The sequence below is a fragment of the Hevea brasiliensis genome, chromosome 2 (assembly GCF_030052815.1).
Source record: "Hevea brasiliensis isolate MT/VB/25A 57/8 chromosome 2, ASM3005281v1, whole genome shotgun sequence".
Taxonomy (NCBI): Eukaryota; Viridiplantae; Streptophyta; class Magnoliopsida; order Malpighiales; family Euphorbiaceae; genus Hevea; species Hevea brasiliensis.
The window spans coordinates 1531056-1545931 of record NC_079494.1 but is presented as its reverse complement, the minus strand read 5'-3'; the positions used below and the strand labels follow the sequence as shown (position 1 = coordinate 1545931).

Below are 14876 nucleotides of genomic sequence, written 5' to 3'. Positions count from 1 at the left end.
ATTTAGCTGGGAGTTGGAATGTCCAATATTAAATAAATTTTATAGTAAAGCAATGATCCCATATAGATATAGGTGTTCTACAATGATAAGTTAATATAAAATAAATAAGTAAATAATTATAATTGTTGATTTTTTCAAAAAAATTATTTGATAGTTATAATATTATAAAATTCACTTATATAAACATATTTATTTTTATTAACTTGCTATTTTATACAGTAAGGCAATTTCGGCAGTAACTTTGTTTAGATTCAATTTATATAAATTAATATATAAATACTTAAATTTTTAATATATTTCTTAATATATCTTTGATGTGTGTTATGAAAAGTTCATAATTTATATATTCTAGCATTTATATTTCTAAATATATATGATTTGTATTTCTAATTAATAGAGTTATTTAATGTAGGATTTATATTTCTAGACAAGCAGGTTTTATATTCCTAATTAAATAGAGTAATTATAGAAAATTTATGTATATAAATATGTAATTTTTTATTTTATAAAAAATAATAAAAATAAAAATATAAAATTTTAAGTTATTTCCCTTCTTTCCTTCCTTTTCTTTCTTCTTTCTACTTCCAATTCTTAAATCTTATGCTCTTTCATCGTTTGCAATTAAAGGCAATTCCTTCATTCTTTGGCTTGACATGGCTACATCTTTACACGGATTCATATGCTGAATGATCGATGATATTAATTACAATTGATGGGCATGTGGGAGATTGGGTGTTATTTTTTTAAATAAAAATATTATTTTAAATATTATTAAAAAAAATTTTAAAAAATTATTATTTTTTATTTTAATATTTTTATAATTAAAATTAATTAAATATAATTTTAAATTATTTTTAAATATTTTTTAATTAATATATTTAAAAAAAATAATTTTTTTAATAATAATTTTAACAGTAATATCAAACGGCCTAAAAATTATTACCTCTGTTCTCCGATCCAAGAATCCTTGCATCTTGTGGAAAATACAGTAGCAGCAATGGGCAAGTGTTTGAAAACAAGTTTATCAAACCGACAAACTGAAAACCATCCTGGATGCGTGGAGCTGAATAACATGAGTCACACAGTTACAGTTCCAGAAGTATATTTTTTAAATTCTTTAAAAGGTAAGCAGTCAGCGTGACTCGGTCTTCCTTTCCCGCCGCCCGGCTCGAGGTGCGTGGCCTGAAAAATGCTCATAGTTTTCGCGATGCTGGCCATCTACATCTAGAGTTGGCGACGTTCAATGATACTCATAATTTAAGTACGTTATTATCAAAGATGGTGGACCAGCCCTATCCCATGCTTTCCGTTTATCAATTCTGCAAACCCACAATAACAAAATAATATAAAAATAAATTTATTAATTTTAAAATAAATATTTAATATTATTATGAGTCTCCTTTGACCAGCATGGGGAAGATTTAATCTTATAACACAATAAACAAGAATAAAGTGTACAGTCTATTGATCAATCACTCTAATATTTAAATAAAAGTTTGATCGAGAGTATTTGAGAATTATAAAAATAATATTCAATAGAAATTATTGCTAGAGCTAATTCTGAATAAGCTATCTCCAAATTTTCACCGTAATTTTACTTTTTTTGTTAACTCATTCTTTTATCAATGCTCAATCAATGGTTATTTGGATTTGTTGAGCGAGCATCCAATCCACCTATTGCATGGATTGCCTCATATGCTCGGTTCAGTCAGTCCAAGCTATCTCATGCTCAGATTGATCATTCCAGAGACTTTCTTAATTTAGCATGAGTTCATTATATGTGTGGTAAGGACTCTCGACTTATCTTGGTATCAGAGCCTGATTATGTTTGTATTATACATACTTCACTGGTATGTAAGAGAGAAATCTTCAAACTCTGGTATTTCACTTAATTTCTGTATCACTGTTTTCTGCCATCTTTTCTTATCTTGATATATCGGCTGGAAACTAGTAACTGCTTAATTCCTTCCTAGAAGGTAGAGCGATCTCTAATCACAACGCCACGTACCAAACATGGCTTGTCAAACACCTAGCCCTGTTTCTGAAACTCATCTTTAGACCCCTTCTCCCTCTGAGATTGTTAACCTCACTTCTTCTCTTTCTTTTTCTTCACCACTTCGAAGAACATTATCCTCCAGAATTGATAACCTCGTGGAAATATCCACTTTACCTGAAGATGCTCAGGTTTGAGAATCTCTTCTTCCTCTTCTCAGTCCATACAACATCTACAGACGATCTGGATCTTTGACCAGATCTATCAGATCTCTCATTTCTTCCAGAAGATCTTTGTCAAAAGAATATGTTCAGGCCTCCATAATGGATCAATGCTCTCTCCAGAGTTCATCTGCTAAACAGTACGTAACCTTAGAAATCCCTCCTCAGCTCATCCCCAGATGGAGGCAAGAAGGGTTTTCTCATCTTCACTTTGGAGCTGTTCGACTTATCCTCAGTCTACATGGACGACGAGGACTTCGATAAAGAAGAGTATCACTCCTCGTCACGAGGTTTTTCTGAGATGAACATGCGATGAATAGGGACATGTCTTACCACTTTGCATGCTGGAAGTGTGGTATTGACGTTTTTTCCTAACTACAATCTTTCCCTTAGAGATCCACATCTCAGCACTGCTTTAAAAGTCCAAATCCAACTCACGGGTGCAGCCCAAGTCACATCTTCCATGATGGCTACGTTACACCACCAGATTATCTACAGGTTGCAAGATCATGCAGTAGATCTATCTCAGCCATCTGTATCAAATGATGCTCTGCTTGTGCTAGCAGACACTGAAACTACTCCAACAATTGTTCAGATACCTAGGCAACTGCCTAGAAATGAGCTTGAACAGCTCATCCCAAAGGATTGGTTAACCAATTATGAAAGGCTTCATTCAACCTCCCAACCAATCCAGATCACAGAATCTTCTTTCAGAAGGAATCCTGATGGAACAGTACAGACTTCCTTCCAGCCACCACGGCATTCCACAGGATCCTTGCCTGTATTCCAGACCATGATGGTCCAGCCATTAGAAAAGGAGCAAGACGACTATCCCATTGGAGCAGTAACACCAGACAATCATTACATCTATCCTCAGAAAATAGATGGTCACTGCCCCTGGGATCTCCCAGGTTCTGGAGCATGCGATGAAGATTGTGACTGTCGTGACAATTACTGGGAAAATGAATATGACCATCCTCTGTCTGACAAAAATTGGAGGAAGCTCACCAAACAAACAAGAAGAGCCTCTTGCAAGTCACAACAAGTTCTCAGAAGAGACTATCCAGATAGTAGCCCATGGATTGGTATCCATGAGGAAACCAAGCAGAAGAAGCCTCTTCCCATCTATGAGCTTGCCTTTGAGATCATCAGAAAGGAAGGAAAGAAACTGCCCCCTCTCAAACCAGTTTCTTCCCCTCTGACTTCACTTCCTTTGGTGCAACCCTACATGATGTTCTCACCTACCTCTTATGAAGCAGATTTTCCTCCATTAGCACAACAGACCGACCAGCAGACCAAAATCTCCACCAGACCTTTCATTCACTCAACTAAGATTGATAGTGAAGGTCAGACAACCCCGATCACTCAAGCTGAAAAAGTTTTGAACTGGCAAACCAAGAATGCTGCTGTCCAGAATAAGGCACTACAGCGTATTGATTCCAAGATTGACCAGGTCCTCACCAGGACTCAGCATGTTGATCAAAAGATTGACTCCTTCACTGCTTTTGCTCAAAACATGTACAAGGACTTACAAAGCAAAATTACCCAGCTTGATAGAGATCTGAAGGCTTTGATCCAACAACGGAGATTTAGTGTAGAATTCAACCAGAAGGAACAGGAGATAAGAAGGCTGGAAAAACAGTTGGCCCAAGTTGAGGCAGACTTGCATAAGCCCACAGAAGCTCCGGTCTCTTACAGCCCATTCAGCCCTTTCTCTGCTCAAACAACTCCTAATCCTTTTCTTCCTACTCCTGAACCTACTTACTCCCCTTTTGGACCTTTTAATTATTCATATGAACCACCTCCGACATACCACCCGTCCTTTGTTCAAACCTACTCCAACACCTGCCAGATATGAGCCAAAGAGTCCATCTTCCTCGGAAGAATCCCATCCTTCAAAAAGAAAAATTGATAAAGGGAAGGACAAAATGTATCCTGATCCTCCTCCTCAGCATATGGTGTCCATACCCTCTGAGCCAGAACCAGAAGAAGATTTTTCTGATGACAGTGAGGACGGACGAATGGATATCACGACACTGCTCATGGCTGATCCTCAGCCAACAGCCTCCCAAACAAGTCCTTCACTAACCACAGATTCTACCAGTGGCACTACAGGCCCTACAGGGCCTCCTCAAGACCCCCATGTTGAGATCCCTGATGATGAACCAATTCTAGATTTTGGACTACCAGGCGCTCCACAACAGACCAGGCCCAGTTCAGGCCCATGGTTCACCTTAGATGATGTTCCCCCATCAAAATGGAGAGATCGCCTTGCAGAATTTAAAGCTTGGCTTGATGTACAAATGCTCCGGGAAGGTGCTGACTCCCACATTATACTCAGAGAATTCATCTCTCGAACTGTTGGAACATTGCAAGACTGGTTTTCCTCCATTGGAGAATATCAGAAAGCTCAATTTTACCACCTGACTCCCTTACAAGCAGTCAACGCTCTCTTTGCTGAGTTTCTCGGAGATGCATCCTTATATAGCAAGCAGTTAAGACCAGAGTTCTTTGATATGCGCTGCTGTTCTTTAAAAAGATCAGACATTGAAAAACACTACCAACGCATGACTCAACGTTATTATCTGCTTAATGGTTACAATGATGTCAACCTCAGGCATACTTATATTGCCTCTTTACCAGAAACATTACAACCAGAACTCCACAGATGTATTACTGCTACTAGAAGAGCAATGAATGCTATCACTATAGGGGAAATCCATCAAATGACTTTGGCCTGTCTGGACAAAATGTGCGAACAACAGAAATTGTTCAAAGATATCATTGACAACAGCAAAGTTTTGAAGAATGTATGCCAGAAGTCTCACCTTGCCATTAAATGCAAGGAAAAGAACTGTGAATGTAAGCCAAAAAAGAAAGCACATTACAAGAAGCATCCCTCTGGGTTCAAACCCCCTTTCAAGCAAAAGAAAGGAAGAAGGCCAGTCAGATACTTTCGAAAGAAAAGAACGGGTACAAAGAAGTCTGACAGGTGCTATGTCTGTGGCAATCGAGGTCATTATGCCAAGAACTGCCCAAAAAACCCCAATAAGGCAGTTAAGCTATTACAACACATACAGCAGGCTTCTCACATCTCCCTGGAGCATGATGATGTTGAATCCCTGTTCTCTGAACAGGATGAACCCGATGAAGATACAGTCTTTGCCCTTGGAGTAGACACTGGATCAGAAGAAGATTACTCATTCACTTCAGAAGAATCCAGTTCAGATACTGAAGCCCATTACCCGTCTTACCTGGCCCAACATATCCAATCCTCCCAATCCACTTATGGCCCAGACACTATCCCAATTCCTTTAGTCCCGATTCATATTCTTCCTAGCAAGTATGAACGGCCCATTAGTGTCATTGGCTTCCTGGATACCGGGGCTCACAAAAGCATGATGAACCCAGCCATCTTACCCTCAGAATACTGGGTCCCTCATGAAGAATACTTTAAGGCTGCAGATAGAAATGTTTTCAAAACTAGCCTCATCACTAAGCATCCAATTGGAATCCAGTTCTTCCCCACTTGTATCCTCTGGACTAGGGTCATCGGGTCGGATCTTCCTGATAAGAATTTGCTGATAGGCTTTGACTTGTATCAACAGGAGAAGCATTTGAAGATCCTCCCCACAGGATTGAAATATAAGAGAAATTTTCAGCCATTTACTTCTGTCCCAAGGTTATATTCTTTGGCCGATGCCTCAGCTGAATTCCAAGAGCACAAGGAGCTCCTCTTAAGGTCCTGTGCTGATTCCCATGCACATTTTCACCATCACCATCCCCTATGGAAAAACCCGGAATTCTTTGTCAGTCTTCCATTCAAACTCAATGAAGATATCAATCCGAAAAAGGCATCACACTCGGGAATGAATCCTACAGACTTGGCTCTAGCCCAAGAAGAGTGCAGACAGCTTCTCCAACAAGGCCTCATAGAACCCACTTCCTCCCAATGGGCCTGCCAGGCCTTTTATGTTGAAAAAAGATCGGAACGACTAAGAGGGAAGAAAAGACTTGTCATAGATTACAAGCCTCTGAATCATTTCCTCCAAGATGACAAGTTCCCATTACCAAAGCCTGAAGCCTTATTCACCCAACTACACGAAGCCCATATCTTCTCCAAGTTTGATCTTAAAGCTGGGTTTTGGCAATTGGGTATTAACCCCTCTGATAGGCCCAAGACTGCTTTCTGCATTCCTACGGCCCAATACCAATGGACAGTCCTTCCATTCGGACTTAAGACGGCCCCATCAGTTTTCCAAAAGGGCATAACAAGGATATTCGAGCCCATACTACATAGTGCTCTTATTTATATAGATGATATCCTTCTCTTCTCCAAAGATGTTACGACCCATAGGACACTCCTCTCCACATTTCAACAATTGGTGAATTCCTATGGAATTATGCTATCAGAAAAGAAGAGCTCACTGGCCCAAACTGACATCAACTTCCTTGGAATGAAATTCAAGGATGGAAAATACCAACCGGGACCTCACATTGCAGAAGAATTACTAAAGTTTCCTGACAAGGACTTGACAGTAAAACAAATACAACAGTTCCTTGGTATCATCAATTACATCAGGAAGTTTATTCCGCATGTGGCCGCCCACACCTGCCAGCTGTCAAAGATGCTTAAAAAGGATGCCCCACCATGGAGGGAAAAACAAACATGTGCAGTCAAAAAATTAAAAGAAGTGGCTTTAAACCCGCCACCACTAAAGATTCCCAGCATTGGACACCGCATCCTTCAGACTGATGCTAGTGACACCCACTGGGGTGCCGTCCTCATCGAAGAAATTCAAGGAGAAAAGTATATCTGTGGACATGCTAGTGGAGAGTTCCCAGAGCCTCAGAAACATTATTATTCAGTCTACAAAGAGATACTAGCTGTCAAAAATGGAATAAAGAAATTCGAATTTCATTTGATTGGTCACCATTTCACTGTGATTATGGACAGCTCATCCTTCCCAAAGGTTCTAGACTTCAAAAATAAGTCTCTTCCTGAACCACAATTACTGAGGCTTAAGGACTGGTTCGCCAAGTATAAATTCACAGTCCAGCATATCAAGGGAAGCACAACTTAGTTCCTGACCTTCTATCCAGGCCAAAAACCCTCCACCTGATCCAATCTTCCTCTACACTCCTTTTGATCCTCATGGCATCATCTTCATCCTCTCCACATACTCCTTCTCCAATGCACAATTTCCTGGTTCCTACTCCAGACAGTTTCCCTCCCGGATGTTCACCAAACCAGCCTATCACAAAAATGGCTAAGTTCGCAAGGGATCATCTATTTCACTACCTGAGTGCAAGAAATACCCTAAGGGGATTACTCCCCTCCTCGACTGTCTTTATCCCTGACAACCCTTTCCTCACCTGTTTCAGTATCCACCCTGGCAGAGAACTCATCCTGGAAGAACTATGGCTCCTCTGGTGCATGGTTACTCTCTATTCTACAGGGATAGAATTCCCACTCATGGCCCTATATCAGTATGTTATGAACAACACCAACAGAACTCTCCTGTCCAGATTTCTGGAATGGTTTAAGCCCATTTCAGCATGGCGCTACAGTCTGAAGCGCATCATAGACACCCATGGAATAGAAGACAGGCCCATCGCTACTCAGCCCAACATCAGAACCATGTTCATTTTTCACAGGCCTTTCTCTAGAAGGCTCGATGGACTCCTCTGGACCCAGAATACTGAATACGAGTGGAGGACTTATGTGGGATCAATTATTGACAAGGAGGCCATGGGACCCTTGAAAAAACAACTAGCTGAATATCTTTGTGAAATCAACAGCTATTATTGTCTGGTACCTCCCCATGTGAATTGTACATCACTTGGTCCCATCCAGTCTCTCACTGATGAGCCTATTGACTGGACCCATCCCATGTGGCAAGATTCCCAGGATCCAATGGACACAGAGTCACGAGATGTCATTCAAAGCACTAACCCACCTTCTCCTGTACACAGACAGTGGCCAAAAGACTTTTTTGGAATCGACTCTGATGACTCTGACTATGACACCCTCAATCTGTCCATCACCCCCATGATAAAAGTTAAAGTTTGTCAGTCAATAATGTAATAATGTGTCTGTCTTTATTTTTGCTTTCCTTTATGTTACTTTAAGAGTGTTGGTAGCCAGTTTCTAACCGGTTGCCTATAATGTTAAGAGCCTCCTCGCCTATATAAGGAGTTGCTCTCTTCAGTTGTAATCAGACTTAGTTCCCTTTCAATAATATTATCTGAAGTTCTCTTCCATGGCTTTCTAAACTCTTATTCTTCTCTCCAAAAAACCTTTGAACGTGTATCATACTCTTATAATCAGATATATGTATGCTCTACACTTGCCTCTTTAAGAGGATCCTGTGTATCAGAAATATCTTTGTTTTGTTATTAAGGTGCGACGGTCCCGTTATCACATGTATAATGAACAAAAGGGCAAAGCCAGAGAGTACCTATGGAGAGAGAAGAGGCATAGCATGAGTTCATTATATGTGTGGTAAGGGCTCTCGACTTATCTAAAATATATACACTTAATTAATTAAAAAATAAAATTTTACTATATTATGAATATAATTCATTATAATTTTAGATAATATATTAATTTAAGATTCTCAATAAATATATATAAACCTGGAAAGCGTCCGAAAATTTATCTAAACAACAATAACAACCAAAGCTAATCAAATAAAAAACTTCCACTTCAGTGAATGATGGCCCGCCGTTGTTATGCCTTTGTCGATTTCATTGACTACGTTATCTCGACGATCGTCCATTAATTTGTACTTGCCCAATGAGCAAATTCCACGAAATTTCAAATTTTGTTATTGCTTCCCATGTGGTGGGGAAGCTTTGAAATTTGCTTTGTGAATTTGTGATGATCTCGATAAGGATGTTTGTATTATTTTACCTTAATTTAAAATCACTTCGAGTCTAATCCTAGCTTAAATTCAACTCTTATTTTTTAAAATCTATTATAAATGAATTAATTAATTCATTTTTATTTTAATTAATGCTCTCTATTGCTGATTCTTTGTGCTAATCCATTAGCTAAACAAATGGGTTGCCGTTGATGTGATCGAAGTTGACTTAAGAGATTCCCGACTAGGCCTACAATTGAGTAAAATATTTTTTTTTAAAAAAATATATATTCATTAAAAATATTTAAAATTAATTTAAAGGTAAATATAACATATTGTTTTGTTTCTTTAAATAATATCTAAAATGATTTTTTTCTTAAGTATTTTTGGTCTTTACAACTTAGTGTCAAGTAAACAAGCGAAATTTATTTAGCATTGTTATTTAAAAAATAATTTTTAAATATATTAATTAAAAATATTTAAATTTAATCTAATATAATTTAATTATAATAATATTAAAATAAAAAAATAAATATTTTAAACTATTTTTTTAATTACATTTAAAAAAAAGTTTTTAACTCTTAATTAAGGATCTTCTCAATTTTAATTTGTTAAAATAATATTTTTTTAATTTTAATTTTATTCAAGTTTTTTTTAATTAACACTAAATTAATATTTAATCAAAATAAATATATAAATTATTTTTTTATTTTTTATATAAAAACTAAAATATTAATAAAATATAATATATTAATAAAATATTGTTTTAAAATTTAAAATTTATAATTATATTATTATTTTATAATTATTACAAATTAAATTTTAATTAATAATAAATATATGTAATATTATTTTATTAATAAATATAGCTAAAATAAAATAATTTTATTAATAATAATTAAAGGTAATAAATAAAAAAAGAAAATAGATTAAAAAAGTAATTTTATTTTTTTACTTAAAATCTGTTATTACAAATTAAAATAATTTTTTAAAATAAAATTAAAATTAAAAAAATTTATTTTACTAAATTAAAATTAAGTAATTAATATAAAATAATTAAATAAATCGAGAGACTGACTAATACAATTTATCTATTTTAAAGAATGAATCCTATTTTGTTATGCATGGTCAATAATTCCTTTATCAGCCTATTTGACATTAAATTTTAAAGGTTGATATTATTTTTTTTTAATAAAATATTATTTTAAATATTATTAAAAAATAATTTAAAAAATAATTTTATTATTTTAATATTTTTATTATTAAAATTAATTAAATTTAATTTTTAATTATTTTTTAATATATTCTAATTAATATATTTAAAAAAATAATTTTTTTCAATAATAATTTTGACAGAAGATGACCACCTGGAACTTTTCACCAAACAATTTACACGAACCAAGTGATATGCTAACAGACAAATCAATGATGAACATCTACCCATATTTGACGCGCGAATTCTTCCTTGTAAACGGTACGCTGCAGGTTTCTCACGTGGATAAGCTTCAACTCATATAGAATATATATTATTATACCCACTCCTTTTGCTTAGATTATTGCTAATCACCGTCAATCATTAATCATAGACCCCGCCACCCAGCCACTCTCGGTTTAAATCGGTCTGAAATCGTTGCCAATTGAACCGGACCGTGACAGTGATCAAGAAACCAGATGAGACCAAAGACTCCCCATACGTGTCGGTAACATTTCACTGAGTTGGGGGTCAGAATCGGTTCAGGTCAATCCAAAAAACAGAAGATGCTTGAGCATATACCTGATTTTTCTGATCTTCCTGCACCATATGACACCATCCAGCGGCTCAGAGTGCCGATATACAGATAAATCCCTATCCTGAATTTTTCCCTATAAAACCCACCATCCTCTGCCCGTTGTCTCTTGCCTTTCCAACTCCTTTCTTTATTACAGATTCCCTCCTAACCACCCAACTGAAATAACAATCATGAGCTCCTCTGCTTCTTTTTCTACTACTTTCCTTTCGCCATCTGACCAAGAAAATCTTATCCAGAAACTCGATGTTTTCAAGATCCAAGGCCGAGATAAGCGTGGCCAAAAGGTTCTTCTCATCATCGGCAAGCTCTTCCCTGGTATATATATATATATATTGGGGCAATTAATGCATTTTTTTTTTCTGTTTAATGATTTGGGTTTGTGATTCAGATGGTGTTGTTTTAATTTCTTGATCTGTTTTAATTTCTTGATCAGCTCGACTGGTGAGCAGTGAGGTATTGAACAAATACTTGGGGGAGAAAATCTTCCCAAAATTGGAGGAAGGGCCTTTCTCAATTGTATATGTGCATACTGATGTTCAAAGGAGCGAAAATTTCCCTGGAATTTCAGCTTTACGATCAATTTATGAAGCAATTCCAATCAACGTCAAGAATCTTCTCCAGGTTGTTTATTTTGTGCACCCTGGTTTACAAGCCAGACTCTTTCTTGCAACCTTTGGTCGTCTTCTTTTCAGTGGAGGGTAAGCTTCTTTCACTTGAGATTTATCATTTACGTATCTAAAACATGGGGCTCAGGCTGATCAGCTTATTCATTCTGGGTTGGTTCATCGTGAAACAGCTTATATTGGAAGCTGAAATACATGAATAGATTGGAGTTTCTGTGGGACCACGTGAGGAGGAACGAGATTGAGATACCAGAGTTTGCTTATGATCATGATGAAGAGATGGAGAACCGTCCGATGATGGATTATGGGTTGGAGAGCGATCACCCAAGAGTTATCCATACGGACAATCCAGTTTCCATGTACTCAATGCGATGCTTAGCATAGGATAGGATCTTCCTCTCTTTTCCAAACTTTGCGTGTACATAATGCATATGGCGGAGAATGAAAAAAGGTCCGTCGTCGTTTTCAGGTTACGAACGTTAGAGAATTTTGTTCATATTATAGAAAGTTGGCAAGAGTGTTGTGGAAAGTGGAAACAATCCAAGGAAAATAACAATACCATTTCAGACGAATTTGAGAGATCATGTCTGGTTTAAGCCCAGTTCGATGAAGTGGAAATGGATACAAAGCCCAAACGAACCTTGGGGACAATACCCTTTTTAGTCGAACTTGGAACTGACTTTAATCAAACTTAGATTTTATCATACAACTCAAACTCAACTCAACTCAACTAAGTCTTTATCCCAAAAATTTGGGGTCGGCTATATGGATTCGCTTTTTCCACTCTGAACGATTTTGGGTTAAATCCTCAGAAATGTGTAATGCTTCTAAGTCATGTTGTACTACCCTCCTCCAAGTCAATTTAGATCTACCCCTTTTTTTCTTTCTATCCTCTAACCTAATGTGCTCTACTTGTCTAACTGGAGCCTCCGTATGTCTACGCTTCACATGACTAAACCACCTTAATCTCCCTTCTCTCAACTTATCTTCAATTGGCACCACTCCTACCTTTTCTCTAATACTTTCATTACGGACTTTAACTAGTCTAGTATGGCCACTCATCCACCTTAACATTCTCATCTCTGCAACTCTTATCTTAGATGCATACGACTCTTTCAATGCCCAACACTCACTACCATATAACATAGTAGGTCGTATGGCTGTACGGTAAAATTTTCCTTTTAATTTATTGGGAATCTTACGATCACATAAAACTCCCGTGGCACGTCTCCACTTTAACCATCCGGCTTTAATCCTATGACTAACATCCTCCTCACATCCCCCATCTACTTGAAAGACTGAGCCTAGATATTTAAAGTGATTACTTTGGGACAGTACCACTCCATTCAAACTAACTCCTTCCCTATCACCAGTTTGGCCTTCACTGAACTTGCAATGCATGTATTCTGTCTTCGTTCTACTTAACTTAAAACCCTTTGACTATAGAGTACTTCTCCAAAGTTCTAGTTTCCTATTGACTCCTTCTCGTGTCTCATCTATCAGAACAATATCATCCGCAAACATCATGCACCAAGGAATACTCTCTTGTATATGTTTCGTCAGTTCATCTAAAACTAATGTAAAAAGGTAAGGGCTTATGGCTGATCCTTGGTATAATCCAATTGAGATCGGAAAATCTCTTGTGTCCCCTCCCACTGTGCGCACAATAGTAGTTGCTCCTTCATACATATCTTTCAATACTTGTATGTACCTAATAGATACCTTCTAACACATTCCATAAGACTTCTCTTGGAACACTATCATAAGCCTTCTCCAAATCAATAAAAACCATGTGTAGATCTTTCTTCACATCTCTATATTTCTCCATCAAGCTTCTAATGAGAAATATCGCTTCCATAGTTGAACGACCGGGCATGAAACCAAATTGATTGAGAGAGATAGAAGTATCATGACGTAGTCGATGCTCCACAACTCTCTCCCACAACTTCATAGTATGGCTCATGAGTTTAATTTCCCTATAGTTTGAGCAACTCTGTATGTCTCCCTTATTTTTAAAAATAGGTACTAAAATACTCTTCCTCCATTCATCAGGCATTTTCTTTGAGTTTAGAATCTTATTAAATAATTTAGTTAACCATGCCACTCCCATATCTCCCAAATACTTCCACACTTCAATTGGTATTTCATCGGGTCCACAGGCTTTACCCACTTTCATTCTCTTAAGTGCTTCCTTTACTTCTAAAGATCTAATCCTTCTAGTATAATTTACATTCTTTTCTATTGTTCTATAATCTATATTCACGCTATTTCCATTTTGACTATTATTAAAGAGATCATTAAAATAATTTCTCCATCTTTCTTTAATGTCCTCATCTTTCACCAACACTTTTTCTTCTTTATCCTTAATGCACCTAACTTGATTGAGGTCTTGACATTTCCTTTCTCTACTCCTTGCTAATCTATAAATATCTTTCTCCCCTTCTTTAGTTCCAAGTTTCTCATATAACTTTTCAAAGGCCTGTTCTCTTGCTTGACTAACTGCCTTTTTTGCCTCTTTCTTTGCTATCTTGTATTGTTCATATGCCTCATTATTATCACATTTAGGTAATTTCTTATACCATTCCCTTTTTCTCTTCACTGCCTTTTGTACTTCCTCATTCCACCACCATCTCTCTTTTGAGGGTGGTCCATGTCCTTTAGACTCTCCAAGTACTTTTCTAGCTACTTCTCTAATCTTTGATGCCATCTGTATCCACATATCATTGGCCTCCATATCTAGCTTCCATACTTCGGACTCGAGAAGCTCATTTTTGAACTTCACTTGCTTTACTCCTTTGAACTCCCACCACTTTGTTCGAGCTACACTATTTCTTCTGACCTTACTTGAATTGTTCCTAAACTTGACATCCAAGACCACCAACCTATGTTGACTTGTTAAAGCCTCTCCTGGAATGACCTTGCAATCCTTGCATAGAGGTTAAGAGGAAGTCGATTTGGCTTCTATGTTGCCTACTTTTGAAAGTCACTAAATGTGACTCTCTTTTTATAAAGTAGGTATTTGCTAGTATTAGGTCGTATGCCATAGAAAAATCCAGGATACTTTTTCCCTCCTCATTTCGACTGCCAAAACCAAAACCTCCATAAACATTCTCATAACCTTGTCTATCACTTCCTACATGTCCATTCAAATCTCCACCAATGAAAACATTCTCTTCATTCGGTATGCTTTGCATTAAATCATCCATATCTTCCCAAAACCTTTGTTTACTCTCACTGTCTAGTCCTATTTGTGGGGCATAAGCACTAACTATATTTATTGTTTCTCCTTCTAGTACTAGCTTTACTAGTATAATTCTATCTCCTACTCTTTTCACAGCTACTACTGCGTCTTTCAATGTTCTGTCTATGATTATACCCACTCC

General features: G+C 36.8%; 1 protein-coding gene across 1 annotated transcript; it reads left to right on the top strand.

The window, feature by feature from the left end:
• Positions 1–10895: 10895 nt before the first annotated feature.
• Positions 10896–12077, top strand: LOC110661024 (uncharacterized). The gene is made up of 3 exons (XM_021819515.2): positions 10896–11185; positions 11304–11568; positions 11667–12077. The coding sequence occupies exons 1-3, from the start codon at positions 11041–11043 to the stop codon at positions 11875–11877; spliced, it is 621 nt and encodes a 206-aa protein (XP_021675207.2). The 5' UTR covers positions 10896–11040; the 3' UTR covers positions 11878–12077.
• The last annotated feature ends 2799 nt before the right edge of the window (positions 12078–14876 follow it).